At 37.7% G+C, this 20,506-nt stretch overlaps 1 protein-coding gene across 5 annotated transcripts in view; it reads left to right on the top strand.

Annotated features, from left to right (window-relative positions):
• The first annotated feature begins 221 nt into the window (after positions 1–221).
• The window catches only part of CBLB (Cbl proto-oncogene B), a 215,759-nt gene continuing 195,474 nt past the window's right edge, over positions 222–20,506 (top strand). For 2 of the 5 annotated variants that reach the window (XM_032852100.1, XM_032852099.1), the window contains exons 1-3: positions 223–360; positions 1,754–1,935; positions 14,444–14,694. In XM_032852100.1, coding sequence (XP_032707991.1) covers positions 1,768–1,935; positions 14,444–14,694 — 419 coding nt within the window. In that variant the 5' untranslated portion in view covers positions 223–360; positions 1,754–1,767. Of the gene's footprint in view, positions 361–960; positions 1,418–1,753; positions 1,936–14,443; positions 14,695–20,506 lie in introns of those variants that run through there. The other 3 variants (XM_032852101.1, XM_032852097.1, XM_032852098.1) reach the window with 3 other exon arrangements.

Genomic DNA, 20,506 nt, shown 5'->3' with positions numbered 1-20,506 from the left:
GTGCCCCCATTTCCCTCCGAGTCTCTTTCTATTTGGGACGTGCCGCGAGCGGGCCTTCCTTTGGTGCCATTGTGTACTGTGGGAGACGTGGACTTGGGGGGGTAGTGCGAGAAGGACGGCCGCCTCCCGCCCATTGGCGCCGCCCGCTGTCGGGCAGGGCAAGGCGCGCGTGGGATTGGCCTAGAGGCGCGCGGCCCCGCCCCTCGGCTCCGCCCCGCTCCTGGGTCTCTATGTGTGTGTATCCTACGGGGTGGGGTGTCCAGCGAGTGGTCTCCACCTCCAGCTAGTGCTGCTGCGGCGTCCCGCGGCCTCCCCGAGAATCGGGCGGGAGGGGAGAGCGGGCGTGGATTGGTCTTGACGGTAATTGTTGCGTTTCCCCGTCTCGGTGGCCTGCGCTCGGGCTTGCTCCTTCCTCGGGAACGTGCTTTTACGGCGATCACACACTCCTACCCTGGCTACCCACGCACCCTGGGCTCGTGCGTGTAAAGTAGGACCCGCGCACACGCGTGTCTCTGGATAGCTACGGCGGGGAAAGGCCGGGAGGGAAGGGGGCGGCGGGGAGGCTTGCCGCTTCTTTCCGGCCAGGGGACCCTGGGGCAGCCAGCCGCGGGACACGGAGGTACAGGGGACAGCCCTGGCTTCCAGCTGCTGTCGCCGCGGCCGGCACAGTTTGAAGAGGGGTATTTAAAGACCGGAACCCGGGCTGGGCCGGGAGAGGAGGGAGAGGGAGTGAAGGGAGCCGGGCGGCTGGGATTGCAGACATCCCGGGTGTGTGTGTGGTGGGGGGGTGGGGTGCGTCTGCCGGGGAGCCGAATGCGGGGCGCCCAAGACCGACGGGTCTGCGGGCGCTGGAGGTGCGAGGGGGTACTCTGGCCTTTCTGCGTCCACCTTCCTCCCCGAGCTGAGGTCCAAGAGTGGCAGGGGAGGGGCCTGAACGAGGAGGGGACACAGACGTCCCGAAACAAAGCTTTGGACCCCCACTCCCTTTGCGTGAGACGAGAGGAAAGGAGCAAAATAAGTGAACACTCTTCTCCTTTCTGTGTCCGCGCTTGTCAGGTTCTCACCCCTCTTTTTTTAGTGGGTTGTTTGTTGGTTTATTTGGCTCTTAACTTGGGGCTAACTCCTTGGTTTAAGAACTGTGTATTCGTGTGTCCATGTTCCCCTATCCGTACTTGTTGGTTTTAGCGGGGAAAATCCAAGTTCTAAGCCTTTGTTGACAACAGCTATGTCCCTTGCGCTCTTGTAGAATAATCTTCACATTTATATAACTCGGCGAAATCTAAGAGAGTGAAAGTGAGGTTTTCAAGTGAGGCTCTCAAAATGTTTTCTGGGAGCTTTAGTTCTAGTATACATTGAATTGAGATTAAGGCAGGCATGGGGAGAACATTGTGTTCTTATCTAGTTGGAGGAAACCTTTGTAAGTTGTTTCGTTTTGGATGGTTTTTTTGTTGTTGTTTTGGTTTTTTTGGTTATGAGTTGGGTATTAATCAAGACTTTGCCAGGTGAAATTCGAGAAGGATACATCTTTAACTCTTAGTGCTCCAAAAGCAAATCTAAGGTTACTGTTTGTTGTGCGTACAAATTGAGAGTGCAGATTCATAGCTATTGAGAAGTTGAACCTGGGACACTGGATTTTGTTCTCACTGGTGGAGGATGTAGTGGGTACAAATTAACCTGTTCAGTTTTCTGCTGGGTAAACATTTTCATGACCAACTAACTTCTTTTTTTCTTTTCCTTAATCTGCCTTTCAAAGAACTAAGGTTCCAGATGGCAAATTCTATGAATGGCAGAAACCCTGGTGGTCGAGGAGGAAACCCCCGAAAAGGACGGATTTTGGGTATTATTGATGCTATTCAAGATGCAGTTGGACCTCCTAAGCAAGCAGCAGCAGATCGCAGGACTGTTGAGAAAACTTGGAAACTCATGGACAAAGTGGTAAGTTCTGTATGCTTGTGCCTGTTATTTGCCCTGGATATGGTTTCTTCTTCTATTGTTTTATTTGTACCATTAATTAATATTATTGTTACCATTAATTAATAATTATTGTTATGGCAACAGTCTTTTGATTTGGATTGACCATTTTTCCTGCATCTGTTCTGTGTGTTTTAAAAAGTTGGATTCAGAGCAAAGACTTGTTTGTGTTTTCTTTTTACCTTTTGTCCTACTCTTCAAGGTTCAAAGTTCCTCTATATGACTCAGATATGCAAAGTTTTTACTGTTGGCTGCTCTTTGTTAGTACATGGCCATAGAATAGTTTGGAAGTATTTGCTCTGTCTTATGTGAAGTTGTATTACTGTTAAATAACAAACGAGTGCAAACAAGTGTTTTAAGAAAACCCTCTGAGGGACCACTCATGACAACCACAGTGCATGACGCTGAGAGTATTTACTAGAGGAAGAACCAGATTAGTCCTTAAGTGGGGAAGCAGCGTTTGAGAGAGTTTCCATTTCCATCTGTGAGAATTCATCTTCATTAAGAAACTTTTTGTTGTTGTTAATGTAGAGTTACAGTTTCTTTCATCTATTCCATTTTGAAACAGGAAACCTTTTCGATTGCACATTGTTTATTGTGAAAGGAAAATTTATGATGGAGGTGGGGGGGGGCTGAGAGTATCAGAAACCTCTGTGGTTTCTGCATGTTGCTTTCAGACGAATAATAATTTTACAAGAAGAAGTCAAGCTGGATATTAGTACCCTGAGAAGTCTAGGCAACCTGAATATTTTACTGGAGACTACTGAGAAACTAGCTGTCAGTGTCCTCTCTTACTAAGTAGGATTATGAAATAAATATGATTAAGAGGTGGCTTGCTGCTGTGCAGAATTAATAGTTCTTGGTTTTGAAGCAGTTAGTACCATCCCATGTATATTGGTAAATGTTTGTAGCACCATCTGGTTTCATTTCATAGATATTTGGGGCTAATTATGAATTTAGTTGATGCAGGGCTCTTGATATTTTGTGACTGTAGAAATGGAATTTTAAAAAAATATCCTCTGTAGGGATGTGCTAAAGCCTCCATGAAATCATATAGTAGCAGTTGCCTTTACTTTGGCTTTTAAGTGTGTATGAATATTTGCCACAAAAAGCCACTGTCAGTGTGGTATTAGTGGCACAGGAAGGTGATAAGATTTGCTTTATTTTCATTTATCCTTATGTATAGTACAGATGGATAGATGAATGATAGGCTTACCATTCTAGGTCCAGTGGTGCCAAATGCAGAGCCAGAAAATTTTGCCAGATAAATATCCGTAGTTTTGGGCTTCATTGTGACCTATTTAAGCTTCTTCCAATTTTTTCAAATTGTGATATTAAAATGCTCCAGACAGAATGATGTCATAGTGTCAGAACATTGCAACTTGCTGGTTGAGGTCAGGTTTGGATTTTAGCATTGGATACTTGAGAATGAGGAGTTTGCAGTGGGAAGAACTGCATATATTAAGCAGGCGCAAGTAACTGTCTTTGATTTTAAAGAGAATGCGATTTAAGGTCACTTTCATTACCTAAGTCATTAGTTGGGCATAAGAGAAGGAATTCTTGGTTTTTCCCTATACCTGTTATATGAGTGGGCAACACATGGGTCAGATTCTATCAAGGAGCTGCCCCTCCCTCCCCATTCCCTTCTGCAAGAGGTCAGAATTTGTACATTTATGGTTTATGTGTGAATGTTAGCACAGAAAATAAAAAATATTGGTATCAGGAAGAGGTGAGCTGTAGTTAATATAAGAGTCCTTGTTTTTCAAACATTAAAGAATATATTCATAATTTTGGTTTGTAACTGCTTGTTAACATAAGTTTTATCCACTTTTAATTATTTCACCATGGGTTATGGTGAAATAGATGGTTTTTGATAGTTAAGCCTCTGCCATTGTTTATTTTACTAACTCTTTGTGAGTTTGGATTTAGCCTCTCTAATTGAAAAACTGACTCATAAGGAAAACTATTAATGAAAGTCTCTACTAGTGGAATGTGGTAAGGGTGTTGGCAAAGGTGCATTGGAATGGCTTTTCTTATTTTGTCTTCATTATTTGTCAAGAATGAAAATAATTGTGTTCATTTATGAATGCATTCATGGGCTTTGTGGAGGGAAATCACATGAATCGCTATGAAAGACCTCAGCGTGTTCATCACTACTCTACCACACAGTAGTAAAAAGACATTGATAATTACTAACTGAAAATATATTTTATTAAATTGTGTAATACAGAAGTGTCCCTCACATGTGTTTACCCTTTTTTTCCCTTTGTCAGTGGTGAAGGAAGTGGTTCATCACCTCAACATTGTCCTGGTGATTACATCAGGATATTCATTATGAGTCCAAATGTTAATCTCTTGACATATCACCTGTTTTATAAACTAACAGCAATAGCCTGAGTTTAGCTTCTGAATAACAGAAAAGAGTATCTTTCAAGTCCTTCTGGTAGTTACGTGATAGGCAGGGTTAGGTGTTTAGTTAGCATGTTTTTCTTTGGGAAGCCTCTTCTACAAGGACAGATCTTAGAAGGATAAATATGAAATGAACTTTAAGTTCAGTATGTTGCAGTTACCTACTAAATCAAAGAACTTATTTTACAGTGGATATGATGCAGTCCCAGACTGTAGTAGAAATTCCCAGTAAGTGTGTAGTTTTACCATTCCCTGGCATCTAGAATTTAAAACAGTCAACCGAGACTCCAGTTCCAACTAATTGTTATGTTTTCAGAGGGCAGACTTCTATATACGGTCACTGAGCGTAGGAGAGAGTCAATACTCAGTTGTGGGTTTTTTTTGTTTTTTTTTTTTTGTTTGTTTGTTTTTTGGTGAGATGTAAAGTATTCTGTAACCCAAAATCAGTTTATTGAGAAAAAGGATGTAGCATATCCCAAAGCATCCCATTTAGACATATTTTCTGTCCTTGGCTCTATGTGTCAGTTTAAGTCAATAGCTAACCCCAAACTCTTCTGGTCCCTGGATATCTGATATAGTGACAGAGCTATTACTCATGAATATATATCCAGGTTCAGATGTACCTGAAATATGGAATCTATTCCAAAGCTATTACAGAGGTGGGTTTCTTAAACACCTAACATTTATTGAGGGCCTACTATGTTCCTACTAAGTGCTTGTTACTAGGGATACAAAGCTAGATAAGATGTATAATTCGGCCTCTGACGTGTCAAGGAACTCAGACACTGACATCACAGCCAGGCATATAAATGGTAATCTATTATTTATATTATATTATATTTATTAGGTAATTGCCATGTAGTATGGACAAGGCTGTAATACAGACCTATGGGAAGTACAGTGGGGGCAACGTGAAGAAGAACCTCCTTGTTTTTTTGGCTGTTGTTCAGACAGTTGCCTGTCTGGATTCTGCTGGGCACTGCCCTTAGGAACAGCGTTATTGTACTCTTGTTGGAAATGCTGAGGTGAGGGTAAGGAAAGGACTGCTGATCAGTATGGGAGAAATGATAATTTATTAATGTGAGGTTCCTGAGCCTGGTTTTCATAAGCGCCTTAGCCAGGTGATGGAAAGTGGAAGGAACAGTTTTCCATCTAATAGATACTGAATGTACTGAGCTTACACGGATGTTCAGGAAATTAGAAAAGAATTAATTGATGCCGAAGAGCAAAGCGACTTGAGTACCTGCCTACATTTTCTCTTGTTGTCCTTGTCATTTATTTGAAATTACATTATTGAAAGACTTTTAAAAGCATTTAAAAAGTGATGATGCCAAATACCCTTTTCCTGCCTTTTACCCTCAGTACACTCAGTACATTTGTCAGGCTGGAGTGTAATTCATTCTCCATCTTTATACTTTTACTGCAGCTATAATTTTTTTTAAAGGTTGTCAATCAGAGATGCTTGGAATATATATATATATATATATATATATATGTATATATATAATATATATTATTTTAACAAATAATAGTCGATATTCTTTTCTAAGATGAATTCCTTATACCTCTGAAAAATATTTTATGTGGGATAAAGCATAGGTTTTGGAAGCCTCTTGTTTATGTTTGTTGGGTTTGAGATGTCACTATCCTTGGGCCCTTGGAATAGGGAATATCATTTATTTGAATCATTCTTCATGTATTTCCTTTTCTTCAGTGAAGTTCTTCTACGTTAGCAGAATCATGGGCACTTTTAGACTTGGGTAGATAATAACACATACAGTGTCTGAACAGTTTTGCTTAATACTGAGATTTTGAGCTTGTGCTCGGCTAAGTGGAGTGATCCTGAAGTTTGCTCCTTTCCCCTTTTAGGGAAAATTTTTTATAAAATAAAAGATTAAAGGAATCCTACCAAGGTACCTTGGTTTATCCTTGTGACTTAGGACACGCATTTAACAGAAGCCTTAATCAGTGAGTCATCTTTTCAACTCTCATAAAATCTTTACCATTCAGATTTTAAATCAACTCTTCTTTTCTTCAAAGCTGCTTTATACGCTATCTATTGATTTCACCATTCATTTATCAAATTCCATCTATGGAAAGATAGAGATTTGTAAACACCCATTCCATTCTATGTAGTAGAGTGTGTACTGCATACTCTAGAATGCGATAAGGCTGTAATGGGGTATAAATAAAGTGCTGTGACGTAGGATATGGTTGGGGAGGATGTGCTTGTGGGGGCTGAGGGGTTGATCAGGAATGCAGCTGGTAGAGGTGTTATCCAGCTACTCTTTCAAGGATGTTTTGGATTCCAGTGAGGTGTAGGATACAACAGGCTGAAGGAATGTGGGTAGAGGGAGATTGTTGAGAAGGTAAGTTAGAGACAGGTGAAGAGGATTTCTGCTCTTTCAAGGAGTTTGGACTTTATTCGGTAGAAGAGAAGTGTTATTATCTTTGAGCAGAGTGTGAAAAACAGTCAAGGCTATGCTGTGGTCGATTATTCTCTTGACTCTACAAATCATGGATTAAGAGAAAAGAAACTTTAAAGTAGGAGTAGTGGTCAAGAAGAATTAAAACACACTGGGCAAGAAAGAATGAAGGGCTGAACTAGAGAATTGAGAGTCAATTTAGCAAGCGTAGGTTCAAATGCGGGAGGCTTTTTTTTTTTTTTAAGATTTTGTTTATTTATTTGATGGAGAGAGACACAGTGAGAGAGAGAACACAAGCAGGAGGGGGTGTGGGAAAGGGAGAAGCAGGCTTCAAGTGGGGCTTGATCCCAGGACCCCGGAATCAGGACTAGAGCGGAAGGCAAGACGCTTAACAACCGAGGCATGAAGGCGCCCCGTGGGGGGCATTTTGGAGGTAAAATTTACAGGTGCGGGTGACCCTTTAGAGATAGAGGATGAAAGAGACGGTGGTGAAGTGAAAGTGACTCGAGGTTTTTAGCCTGAAGGCGGTGATGCTTTTAATGAGATAAGGAACATAGTAAGAAAAAGAGGAAGCTTGGGAGCTGGTGCATAAGTTTGTTTTGGGCCATGTTGAGTTTGACATGCCAGAGCGAAATCCATTTTGAAATCAGAAAGTTGAATGTGCAGTTAAAGAGAGAAGTTGAAACTGAGGACATATGTTTGGTAGATATGCCCACAGAGGTAGTATTTCAAGCTGTAGACCAGTTAGAGATTTGCAATGTAGAGTAGAAGATGAGAGTTAGAGAAAAAGTCAGAGATTGGCATTTTGTCTGTGTATGGGGTTGTAGTTATAATTAGATGGCAGAGAAGGAGAGAGAATCCCGCAAAAAACAGCAATGAGAGAGGTAGGAAAAGAATTAGGGCAGATTGATTTCTTGGGTAGAGACAGCTTCAATTAAGGAGACAGTTTCCAATTCTGAGAAAACCAGATTCAAGTCCAAGTGGAGAAAACCAAGCAGGATGAAAATTTAAGAAGTCGCTGAATTTCACGAAGAGAGGCCAATCGTTGACCTTTCAGAATAGTTTCATTTCCATGATGGGGGTAGATTAAAAAGAATGTGTGGGTAACTTAACAGTTGTTCTCTAAGTGACAACTGGTGAAAAGGAAGTTCTGAGAGATAGCTTGAGGGTTTGAGCAGAGCATAACTTTGTGTGTGTGTGGTGCTACAGGAGAGGTTTATAGATTGAGGAGAGGTATGTAGATAGGGAGTGATTTAAAATGTAAAGGTAGAAGAAGTAATTAATAAAGTGTCATCCTAGATTACAGTGTGGGAGGAAAAGGCTAAGTACAAGTAGAAGAGTAAACCTTGGTAGATAACTAATTGCTACTTGTATAAGAGGGAAGTAAGAAAATCTACAGAGTTTTGAGAGAATTTGTAAATTTTATTTTGGGTTGTAAGGAAGTGATTTAAGGAATAACATTTGTAATGTTCAAACCACGTCTTAAAGTTGTATATTGTAGAATAAACAATATACCTTTTAATCAGTCTTCTAGCAGTTAAGTGGGCAAATAAGTAAAACATGGAGATGGAAGTAAGTTCTTATCCTGTGTATTAAGCTCATTTTAGAAACATGTTGTGACTTAAATGATGTCAGGATACTATTTTTATCTACTCTGCTTGGGCATATGGGGAAGTTGGTTTTTTGTTGTCATTGCTTTTGTTATTGTTTGGTATTTTTTAATTGCTGATATTTTCCTAGTAATGAAGGAAGCATTTTGAATATAACTGACCAAATTTTTAGCACTTTAACATACAAATATTTAAATAATTGTTAAGCTCACTCATGCTATCTTCCAATAGCAATAACAAAAATAGTTATTAAACTAAATGTTCTTTCTGCCTGTTTAGATACTGCATCAGCTGAGTACAGCTGATGTATTAATTCCGTATCAGGAATACCAACCTGGGCTTCTTACTGTTTGCTGCTTTCCTGCATAAAACACTCCAGACTTTTACAGAGCTGCAGGTAGTATGAAGAATTTCAGGAGCTGAAAGAACTCTTAGTGATCCCCAGCAGAGCAGTCAGTGCCCTTGGTCTGATTCTCATATGTTGGCAAAGTCTGCAGTTTACCGTGATGTGGTATAATATAAAATAAAGAAGGAAAAGATGTACTAAGAAGTACTGAGTACCAGCTGTGTGCTACGTACCGTGCAGATCACTTTACATTTCCTCTTCTGAGAATCATAACATCCTGAGTTTTCTGGAAGAGGAAACTGGCCCAGTGTTGGAAAACTAATAAATGGTAGCACCAAATCCTAGGTTTGATCGATTCTAGCCTCTGTGTTCATAGTATGAAGATTCAAGCATACCATTCTATGGAATAAATGATTCTTCCTCTTTCCATGAGAAGGAAATCAAAAGGCTCTTTACCTTCTAATATTTGATATGATCAAATTCTTGAAACTTTGTACTCACTTAGGTTTATTCACTATAGGTATGGTTTTCCTATTTGTAGTATTCTCTTCTGAGAAGTTCTTCTTTCCGCCATCAGGTATTTATTTTGCATCTACTCTATGCAAAATTCTACACTAGGTGAAGGAAAGAGACAAATAAGAGATATGTCTCCACTTTTAAGGAAGACCAGTTTTCATTTGGAAGGAAGATAGTGAACAAATGAACACACAATTGATATGAACACACAATTGAAAATTGATATTTTAATTACAGCTAGTCAGTTATTTAATGATGCTTATATTTAAAGAAAGCTTTTAAAGAAAGCTTCATTGAAAACCATAAATAATTTGGTAGTTGGCCCAAATCCTACCTTAATTAATATACCAGATTCATAACCAATTTTATAGGCTAACCTTGTTTTGCCCAATATTTTATGTAGAAAGAATTTTATATTATTTTTATACTCTTTACATTTTATACTGTATACATGTATATACTTTTATGTACTTAAGATGATTTGCTAAATTAAGGTGGGAAGAATTCAAAGAACTCACGGATGCTTTTTATCATAATAATATCCTTTGTGTAATTGCAATAAGGAACCTCTTAAAACATTTACATGAAGAGAACAGACAAGGGATTCTTTCAAGCTTTTCATACTGTTGTGAAAAATGGGGTATTTCACTTCGTGGGTACATTGCTTGATTTAATATAACTGCATCGTCCATGAAGTGAGGTGTGCTTTATAATGAAAGTCTGTTACAGTCTAGGTACCATTCCTTACTGTTGAAGTTTCCATTTGCTTCAGTAGAATTTCTTTCATACATTTCAGGGGCTGGGGTGAACCTAAGAAATATGTTAGCTGACCTAATACCTCTTTGTTAACTTTTGACTAGAAGTTCTAATTAAGGCACAGTGGGGAAAATCTTTAAATACAGGAGTGTTCCAAGAATAATTAATGGCTTTGAAAGTTACAGCACTCACAAATCCTGTGTTTATATTTGTGCCTTTGCTTTGATATAGTCAAATATATATTTAACATATGTGAATATATAGTATATGTATAGATTAGACACATATTTTTATGTGTGTGAAATGATAAAGACATGTATAGAGAGGCCCCTTTAAAGATCTCTAAATAAATTTAAACAAATACAACAGGCAATTGCATAGTGTTAAGGAGAGAGCGCCTGACTTTCAACTCTAGACAGAAGGGTTTTGAGCAGTAAACTCAGCCATGTTCCATGTCTGTGTTTTAATATTGTTCTGTCAAAAGGAGGGTATTGGTCATTGTGATTTCCAAGGTTCTCTTTAGCTCTAAAATCCTTTGACTCAATGACTGTAATGGAATTTGTAGCCTAATTCAGTACTAAGTGTTTTGCCTTTCAGTTCAAGAGTGAAGAGTAACCCTGCTAATGAACCAATCCTTTTATGCACTAGTTGATGCCCTACAAAGTTTGTTATTGTATAATATGACTGGAGATTTGTTCTTTTTAAAGCTTTTCTGTGTTAGGAACCGCTTGCATTCTAGGGAGCAACTTAGATATTTCTAGAAGACATCTAAGTCATTTGAATCTGAACTCGAACCTTGTGGTGAGCTTGATTTTTCTCCTTAACATACTGTTTTTAGAAAAGCAATTTTTCTTTCTCTGGCTTTCTCAGTTCCTTGCACATAGCAGGCACTCAATAAATATTTATTGAATTGAATTTGACCTGCTTAGAAGTCAGTCCTGGTGCAGAGTTACTCGTTTTGGGCAGGAGTTGTCATAAATCACAGAGTTTAATACTAATCCAACTGATGAACTCTACACTCAGCAGCATTTCATAGTTCAGCTTGTATGTTATACTTTCCTGAAGGCACATTTAGAAAACTGTGTGGCCTATAGGAGCCCTGATGAATGGAATCTAGCTCATTTTAAATCTGCCTGTGCCACTCACCTGCAGGCTCCCTATGCCTTCACCCCTTAGAATGACTTCATTAACTCTTTTCTTTCTGCTCTACTTTCTGGTGCCTCACAAGCCTTTGCCCACCCTTTTGCCTGGAATATTCCTTTTGCAAATGTAGGTATGCCTTTTTTGATACTCATGGCAAGTTATGAGTGAGCTGCTGCTTTTCTCCTCCAGCACTTTGTACTCTCCTCCATTAAAGCCTTTAATGTGTCCTGTAATTCTTTTTTAAGCCATCTGTCTTTTTCACTGGAAGACTCCTTGAGGACAGGTCTGTGATTTATTTCATTCTGAATTCCCTAGGGCCTGAAACAATGCCTGACACATAAACATTTATAGAATTAACAAATGGGTCCTGAAGTTCATGGAAATTTGCAAATGGTGTAAAAATAAAAATGTAAATGAGGTTAGCCAGGGATCATTAATTATATGCCTAATTCTAATTAAGTTGCGATATAGTTAGAAAGAAGATCAGCCTGAGATTCAGAAGATGCAGGCTCTTGTGTTAGATTAATGATTTTTTAATAGTCCCTTAATCTTTGTAGTTCTTCGTTTCTTTATCTGAAAATGAATGAATTGGACAGGATCTTTCCAAAGATCCCTTAGAGCAAGAATTACATTGCTCCTAAGTTAATTATAGGGAACTAGGCCTCTTCTGCCAGACTCCTTGAGGGAGGAAGTATGTTCTAGTCATCTATAATTTCCTGGCAGTAAGCTCAGTACCTGGTATATAGTAGTTATGCAAACAGTTGTACCAACTAAAGCAATAAATGCCCAGATAGAATTACAATTCAAATAAAGCAAATGAGAAAAAGCTCACGTAGAGAATAGTAAATTAAAAATCTGTTACACTTAAAATAATCTGTTAAAGAACATTTACTTGGAATGTCTGAAGAAAATACCTGAGAGAATTTTTTTTATCAGTTAAATGTTCACCAGTAGACGAAATTAATTTGAAATTGCCTAGTCTCCTAACTCTAAGTTAATAATTTATCAATCTGTGACATGCTGTACCAAGTTTTATGTTGCTGAGATTAAACTGTGCCTGCTGTAGGATGTGGCTGGCGATATTTTTGCAATTTGTATATACTTGTGATACTATCTTACAGTTTTAAGAATTAAAAAACTGTATCTTGTTTGGATTTGTCAAATCATTGACATATTTGAGACTTCATCAGTCTTTAGGGCAGAATGAGCTTCTCTGATTATATCAAAGTCCCAAAAGTAGAAAGAAGGTAAAAAGCTTTATTAACCCCTTTAACTATACTTTTCTCATGATTTGGTGTTATTTAATTAATTATATGGCATCTTCCCTATTAAATACTCTTATATTTAATCTTTGCTTGTGCCTTTGGATTATTGATTTGAACACTAGTATATTCAATCATGAAAATAAGGCAGTAATATAATAATATGATTTATGTGTGTGTATGTACTGAAGTATTCTGCAGAATCAACTAAGCCATCCATTTGTCACATCTGTACTATATGCTAGATACTTCTACATTGTATACAATAGCAAGGTGGAAGATATAATGCCCTCTGTTAATGTGTGAAATGGTTGTCTTAACTTAAGGACTGTTGCTTGAGAGTTTGAGTCAGATTTTTTTCCCCACACACACAAAAATCATATGGTTATTTCTTAAAGCAAGTGTGCTCGTAAGTGTGAATACTTTTTTTTTCATTTGTTGTTTCCTGGATTTCTTGTGTTTGTGGTTCTTGAAATTATTACTGTTCAACTGTTTTCTATTTGGCCCAGGCCCTTCTGTGAGCACTCAGGGGTGAATCCATGTTTTGTTGAACTTGAAATTTGGAGAGGTCCTTTTAAAGAAAAATAATACAAAAGTATAAATACAAAATTGGGTATGAAGGTGAACTTTTTAGACTGATAAATAAGACACAAGTTATACATCTTTAAACATTGATAAATCCACAAACATCAGAGAAATGATCTTGACTCTGTACACTTTATACTTTGATTCTCTTTCATTGCCCTGTATGTTTCCAGTCCTGGGTACCTCTGGACACATGTAAATGACCAAATCTAATTTGGATCTTCCTGCTCCTATGCTGTGTGCTGCTCCATGGGCCTTGAAGTCTTCCCGAATCCATTCTCTTACTGCGTTTGCTGGCAGCCTTTTAGCTAGCTCCAGAAGCGACTGGGCATCTCACATACCTTCTACCAAAGCCACACTCAGTGTATTATTTCCAACTCAAATCCCCATCAGCCAGATTTGAAAAACACCCACAGCAGGAGGTTAAGTGTGATGAAAGGGAAGTCCTACTGGAAAAAGTCAGAAACCTTAGCCAATTGTGTTTAGAATATCTTGCTCTTGAAAGTGTTACAAAGGATACATGATGAAGGCCTCAGAAGAGGACGAGCTCTTAGAGGGACCATCAAGCCTGTGCTTCATGGGCTTCTCAGGAAAGCTGCCTTTATGCATGTGCGTGTACCCTTACACTCTGGACGCTCCTGTGCAGTATCTAATGGTTCCATTTAAAAATTGCGTGATTGGGTGGTTCCCTAAACCCTGATTGGAGGGGTAGGAACAAGATGGGTTAACTTACTTTTTGCAGAAGTTACACTTAGTTATACAGGCAGCCCTACATGCCCCAGTGGTTGGGTGGCACCTGATGGAATGACTGAACCGTTAGGTACCACATGTTTATAGGCACGAGATAGAATGTGGGGAGGAGAAAGAGACTTGTTTGGGCCTGACACCCATTTACTACTTAATAACTCAGTTATTAAAATTGCACCTCTTTGTTTTATTCTCCTCAGAGTTCAGGAACAAAATACCAAAACGTTAATTAAAATCTATGAAAGGTTAGCTGGGAGTTCAGTGTAGTTGGATAATATCTAAATGTGAGACATTGGTTGCCAGCAGAAGAGGCCCATTTCCCAATTTTTACTTTAAAAAAAAAGAGACTGTTAGTGTACAACACTTAGCACACTGGAGTTCTATGAAGCCATGAACAACGGGATATTGTAGAAGAGAGAATGAAAACTTTAGAGGGGGAAAGTAAAGGTGTATCATAGAAAAAAATGAATAGGAGGAGAAGAAAATTGGATTTAATTGTATCCAGAGGGATGCAGATATTTACCAATTGTTTGTAGATTGGAGATAGTAGTTTTAAATGAAAATTTACATTGTGGGAAATGAAGAAATAGAGTTTGATATATTTCTTAACTTTTCTGTGAAAGGAATTATTGTGGTTCCTATGAAAATGTTTTATTTTTATCTCTTTTTTAGGTCAGACTGTGCCAAAATCCCAAGCTTCAGTTGAAAAATAGCCCACCATATATACTTGACATTTTACCTGATACATATCAGCATTTGCGACTTATATTGAGTAAATATGATGACAACCAGAAACTCGTCCAACTCAGTGAGAATGAATATTTTAAAATCTACATCGATAGTCTAATGAAAAAGTCAAAGCGGGCAATAAGACTCTTTAAAGAAGGCAAGGAGCGGATGTATGAAGAACAGTCACAGGACAGGTAAGAATGTTTCAACTTTTATTGTTTTTAATGGTAAGCTCATAATTTCCATGGCTTTTGGCTTCACAGCATAAATGTCACAGTATCTTTGTTGCAGAAGAAATACTGCATTTGTGTATTTGCTTTTCACGTTACTTAAACCTTGTAGTTTTACTTAATTTTTTTTGTGATAATAGCTACTTCATGAGACCCTGGTTTTTCTTAAACTTTCATTTTTAGAGTGGTTTTAGGTTTACAGAAAACTTACTCCAAAGTTCTCATCTACTGCCCTGTTATTAGTATCTTTCATGGTGTGATACATTGATAAACCAATATTAATATGGTATTATTAACTAAAGCTCAAAGTTTATATTAGCATTCACTCTTTCTGTGGGTTTTAACAAACTATATGACGTCAGGTATCTACCATTACAGTATCATATAGAATAATTTCACTGCCCTAGAAATACCCTGTGCTCTTGCCTGTTCGTTGCCCCTCTACTCCCCCACCTCCATCCCACAACTTCTGAATCCCTGGCAACCACTTATCTTTTTACTCTCTTTATAGTTTTTCCTTTTTTAGAGTGTCATACAGTTGAAATCATATAATATGTAACTTTTTCAGACTGGCTTCTTTCCCTTAACAGTATGTGTTTAAGGTTCCCCCTTGTCTTTTTGTAGCTTGATACCTCATTTCTTTTTATCACTGAATACTCCATTGCATGGAGGTACTGCAGTTTGTTGATCCATTCGTCTGTTGAACGATATCATGGTTGCTTCCAATTTTTGACAGTTATATATAAAGCTGCTATAAAGATTCATATGCAGGTTTTTATGTGCACATAAGCTCTCAGTTCATTTGAGTAACTACCTAGGAGCATGACTGCCAGGTCTTATGGTAAGCCCGTGTTTTAGCTTTGTAAGAAACTCCTACTGTTTTCCAAACTGGCTATACTGTTTTTGCATTCTCACCAGCGATGAATGAGAATTCCTGTTGCTCTCCATGCACCAGTGTTTGGTCTTGGTGGGACTGTCTTTAAGACACAGTCTTGACTGGATATGTGCATGTCATAGGTGTGGGTGGGAGATGACACTGGATTCTCATGGTTTGACTGTTAAGTGAGAAACTGAACAGGGGTGGCAAAGACTGGAGGGATATCAACTGAATCTTTACTTTCCAGCCAGGATTCCAGACTTAGAGACTCCCCTTTAAAGTCTGTTGTCTGGCTATTTCAATGTTACATCTCATTACCTATCTTAAATCAAATGAAGAAAAGTAGTTTTCCATTTCTGGGATATTTTAAGTTTATCTAGAATATTCACTGATAGTGATAGTATATTTACATTTCTACATTTGAAAACAAATATTAATTAAAATTCATACTATCTTAATATAGGTTAGTTGGATTTTAGTTTAAGACACTTAATCTTTCCAGATTTTAGTTTCTTTACATATAGGATAACCTCCAAGAAACTGCTAATCTTTCTTTCAGGTCAGAAAAGCTAGCCTCATGTAGTCTGATAAAACATGGGGTTGTATAATAGCAAATTCAGTTATCTAGGTGTATAGACTCTGAACTTGTCTGTAAATAACAGCCAAACAAATACCCAGAGTGAGTAAAACCATAAAAATCAAACACAGAAAAACCCTTTGCCAAGATGTAAAATGGCATAAATGTTTGCTTATTTATAATTTGTTCTCTAAATTAGTGATGAACTCTATAATCATAAATGTCTACCCAATTATAACTATAGGCTCCTCATTTAATATACTTAGATCACAGTGTACATATCTTGAAGGTGGTGAATCTTTCAGTTGCCTTTTAGTTTTAAAGCTCTTAGATTCTCCAGGACTGCCAAGAGGAATGTGAATCACCACATGGTATCAGAAGCAAAGTAGAGAAATATCATAGTGATTATTTCTTCTTACAGTTCTTTCAAGAATGACCCAGGTTATGCGGAGGCCAGCTGTTTATGTTTGAAACTATATTTTTACTTTGTAGTTCTACCAGTGACTTAATAAAATCAGGTTGTTATTGGGTTTTTTTAAAGATTTTATTTATTTATTTGACAGACAGAGATCACAAGTAGGCAGAGAGGCAGGCAGAGAGAGAGGAAGGGAAGCAAGCTCCCTGCTGAGCAGAGAGCCCAATGCGAAACTCAATCCCAGGACCCCAGGACCATGACCTGAGCCGAAGGCAGAGGCTTTAACCCACTGAGCCACCCAGGCGCCCTAAAATCAGGTTGTTTTATGACTGTATTTATACTTCTTATTCAAATTTAGTAGCCCTGAAATTCTTCATGAACCAGCAAAAAAATCCATTTAATTTCACTTATTAGGACATCAGGTTAGTGAGAAGGCATTTAATTTCTCGGTCCAGGAATTTGATCAGATAAAGTATTTTCATTGGATGTAGTCATATGTGATAAGCTTGTACCCCACTCTAATGACTTCTTTAGAAACCTAAAACATTTTCTAACCCAGTCGATGTAATTACCATTTATATATTTTGATACTTTTGGCTTTTTATGTGGGAGCATATCATGAGGGAATCTCTATAAATGTTGGTTGCTTGTGGTAGATTCCCACAGATGATGATAGATTGCATAATGCTGATCGATCATGTTGAGTTGACTCTATAAATTCTTTGTTTTACGTGTCCAAGTAAATTTTGTCACTCTCCTAAATTCAACTGTAAGACAAAGTTTATTAGTTTCTGTGCTGATATAGCATATTCCTAAATGAATTTTACCGTCATCCATGTTCATTTTCTGATAGTGTTCTGTGACCAGCTGTTCTTATGTAGAACTTACATTTGATACATGTTTAATCAGAATTCATAATAATGGACCATTCTTGCTATACCATAACAAGGATATAGATTTTGATTTATGTTTCTTTTGGTAGTAATATGTTTTTACACATTCACTTTTAGGATTTTAAATGCAAGGTGAGGCTAAAGTGTGCCATTGTACATGGAACTCTGGGACCTTTTGCTCTATAGAAAATAAAAGAAACTTCTTAGAATATTCTTATGGTGGGCAACAAAGTATTCTGTTTGGTAGAATAAGCTTTATAGAATATGGACGATGCACTGATTGCTGGGAATATTATAAAATTTTTCCATGGGATGCCAGGGCAGCTCAATCTGCTGAGCCACCCAGGTGTCCCTATAACCTGAATTTTTAAAGCGATTTCACAGAAATGCGACAAATATCATAAATAGAAGGATAAATGAAAAAAATATAGCCATGGCATGCAATGTATTTTTTGTGTATAGGTGGGAGGTAGAAATATAGATGGATTTATTTGCTAGTGAAATAGGTATCATAGGCATTGTGGAAACTTCCTTGAGGATGGGTGGAATGATGATTTCTGGTGAGAGGCGTGCTACATGCCTTGCTGGACTTTTACAGTGAACCTTTTCTTTAGTATCACTTCTCCCAAGTTTTTGTTCTTGTTTTTTTTTTCCTTCTCCCTCCTACAAAGAATTGAACCTCACACTAAGTTAGTGCATCTCCAGCTGAACGCCTAAACCATTCTGAGCTGCTCTTTTTGGGAAGAGTAATTCAGCGATTTCTGGCACACAGAAGGTTTTTGTGTGTATGTATGGGATTGAGCCTGGGGGTCACGTAGAGAAGGGAGAATCTGTAGTTTCAAGCACGGAAGAGAGGTGAAACTTTCTATCATCTGGCTTAAATTTTTAGTGGCAAGAGTCAAAATGAGTGTGAAGGTAGTTATTGCTAACAAATGTAGAATTGACAGGAGGGGGCCTTTCTTCAGAGATTCGGTTTCATCAGTTGACCATTTCAATAGTGAAATTTACTCTTTCATATAAAAAGTTATGCGATAATCACCTGCTCGGCAGGGCCAGGTTTGGGACACTGTTTTAGAACACCCAGAGGGGATGGCCTGAGGATACTCAGATTTTCCATTTTTCAGAGCTGCTTCAGTGAACCAGAGTGCAACAACCCATTTTCCCCTCCCACACTCTGGTTTACAACCACTGAAACAAAACCAAAAGTCAACTGAGGTGGAAAAATAGCTCTGGGTTTGATGGCCTATCTGTCAAGAAAATAAAGGCTTTAAAAAAAAAAATCATGCCCGAAAAGTAATACATAGATGCTGTTGTGTTATTGATGTCATTTCAAAGCCGCTGGACCATTCCTTATGCACATGAATTGTAGAAAATCAGAGTGTGCATAGCTTGTATAATAATATGCATTCCAAGTAAGAATTTTTTTTTAAGTATTTCAACATAGAAAAATTAGTCCTGGAAGATGCTAGTCTTTATTTAAAATCATTCAGGAGTATCAGGCAAAAATCTTTCTCTCCACTGACCATTTGACTGAACAAAGAAGAATGTATTACCTGCTAGATTAATAAAGTGCTTTTCCCTCTAAAGGACTACAAATCACTATGCTCGCTGTTTATACCTGTGCTATAATTTATGAGAGAGTGTACTAAGAACCTTTGGAACTGATATTTTAAAGATACATGGTTAAGTTAAAAAGTTGAATCAAAAAGTGTCAGCAACAACAGTAACAGGAGCAACAAAAACACAAAACTGCAAACAAGCCTATTTAGGTTTCTTGATACCCCGTATACCAGCGTGGCTTTGGCCAAATAATAATGTATCAGTTTAGATGTTTAATTTCTATAAATGCAAATTCAGTTGATTGCATTGGTCATGGAAGTAGTCATGAAATTCCTTCTGGGTTTTCAGTTTAATCGTAAAGAGACCTACCTATATGCACAAATTGGGCTTCATGTAATAGTTTTCATTATTACTAGAATTCTCAGGTTAATGGCCTTGTTTAAAATGCCACATTAAGTTCTACATTTTCTCATAGGCAGCTCTATATGTTGCGAGAAGGAGATAAGGAAAGAAGTAACTTTGAATGGTCTGATGCCATTTCTGCTCTAAGTGTTCTTTGTAGCCTTGGTTAGTTTCTTGACTCCAATCTATGTTTTTTCAGTCTTTTTAAATTATTTTCTGGATGGCCGCAGTATTTTTTGGTTCAGACATTTCAACATCATCAACAAAGATGCAGTTTGTTTCAAACTAAAGGCTACTGTTGCCATATCAGTCTATTAAATAATTTTTCAAATCCAGTAGTAGTTTCTAGTAAAAATGCTGTTTTTATAATTATAATAATCATTTTCAGGAAAATTAGTCTTAGGGAAGTTATGTCTTCCTTTATAAATATTTTCTACAGTATATTTCATATATTTTATGAAATATCTATTGTTTATGCATGAGAGGGAATGGTTTATACTCTTTAAAGAAAAATCTGACATTAAAAAAAAATAACCTAGTCTTTCTATTTCTCTCTCCTTTTTTTGTGTGTGGTTTTTTTTTTGTTATCAGTGGTGGAAATTATAGTGCTTTTGCATTTCATGAGGACAAGGGACAAGATGCAAGTAGAAAAATATGACCTCTAAATACATCAAAATAGGTTACTGATTTTTTTGAACACAAGTACTTCAGTATAAACATTCAGTTGCCGTTTAATTTTTCAACATTTGCATTCTAAGAATTTTTTTCTTTTTGATGGAAGGTGAGAGGAACTGAAAAATTAATGTTTGATATTTTAAAATAATATGTAACTTGGATTGAGACGACAAATAGTAGTCAACCCTTTGATTAGCCGTGTCTGCCAGGTAGGAGATGGAATTTTTTTTTTAGAAAACTTAAACATCTTCCTGAGATTGACTTATCATAAATGACTAGAAAATTTATTTAGTCTTGGTAAGAATGCTTTCATTCATATTTTTAAGCATCTGAGAGATATGAATATACTTTTCTAAAGTTTGGAAATGAAGGGGCTT

Source organism: Lontra canadensis, unplaced genomic scaffold (genome assembly GCF_010015895.1).
Source record: "Lontra canadensis isolate GAN:19392208 unplaced genomic scaffold, GSC_riverotter_1.0 scaffold6, whole genome shotgun sequence".
Taxonomy (NCBI): domain Eukaryota; kingdom Metazoa; phylum Chordata; class Mammalia; order Carnivora; family Mustelidae; genus Lontra; species Lontra canadensis.
The sequence above is the reverse complement of the archived record's forward strand: the minus strand, read 5'-3'. Positions and strand labels throughout refer to the sequence as shown.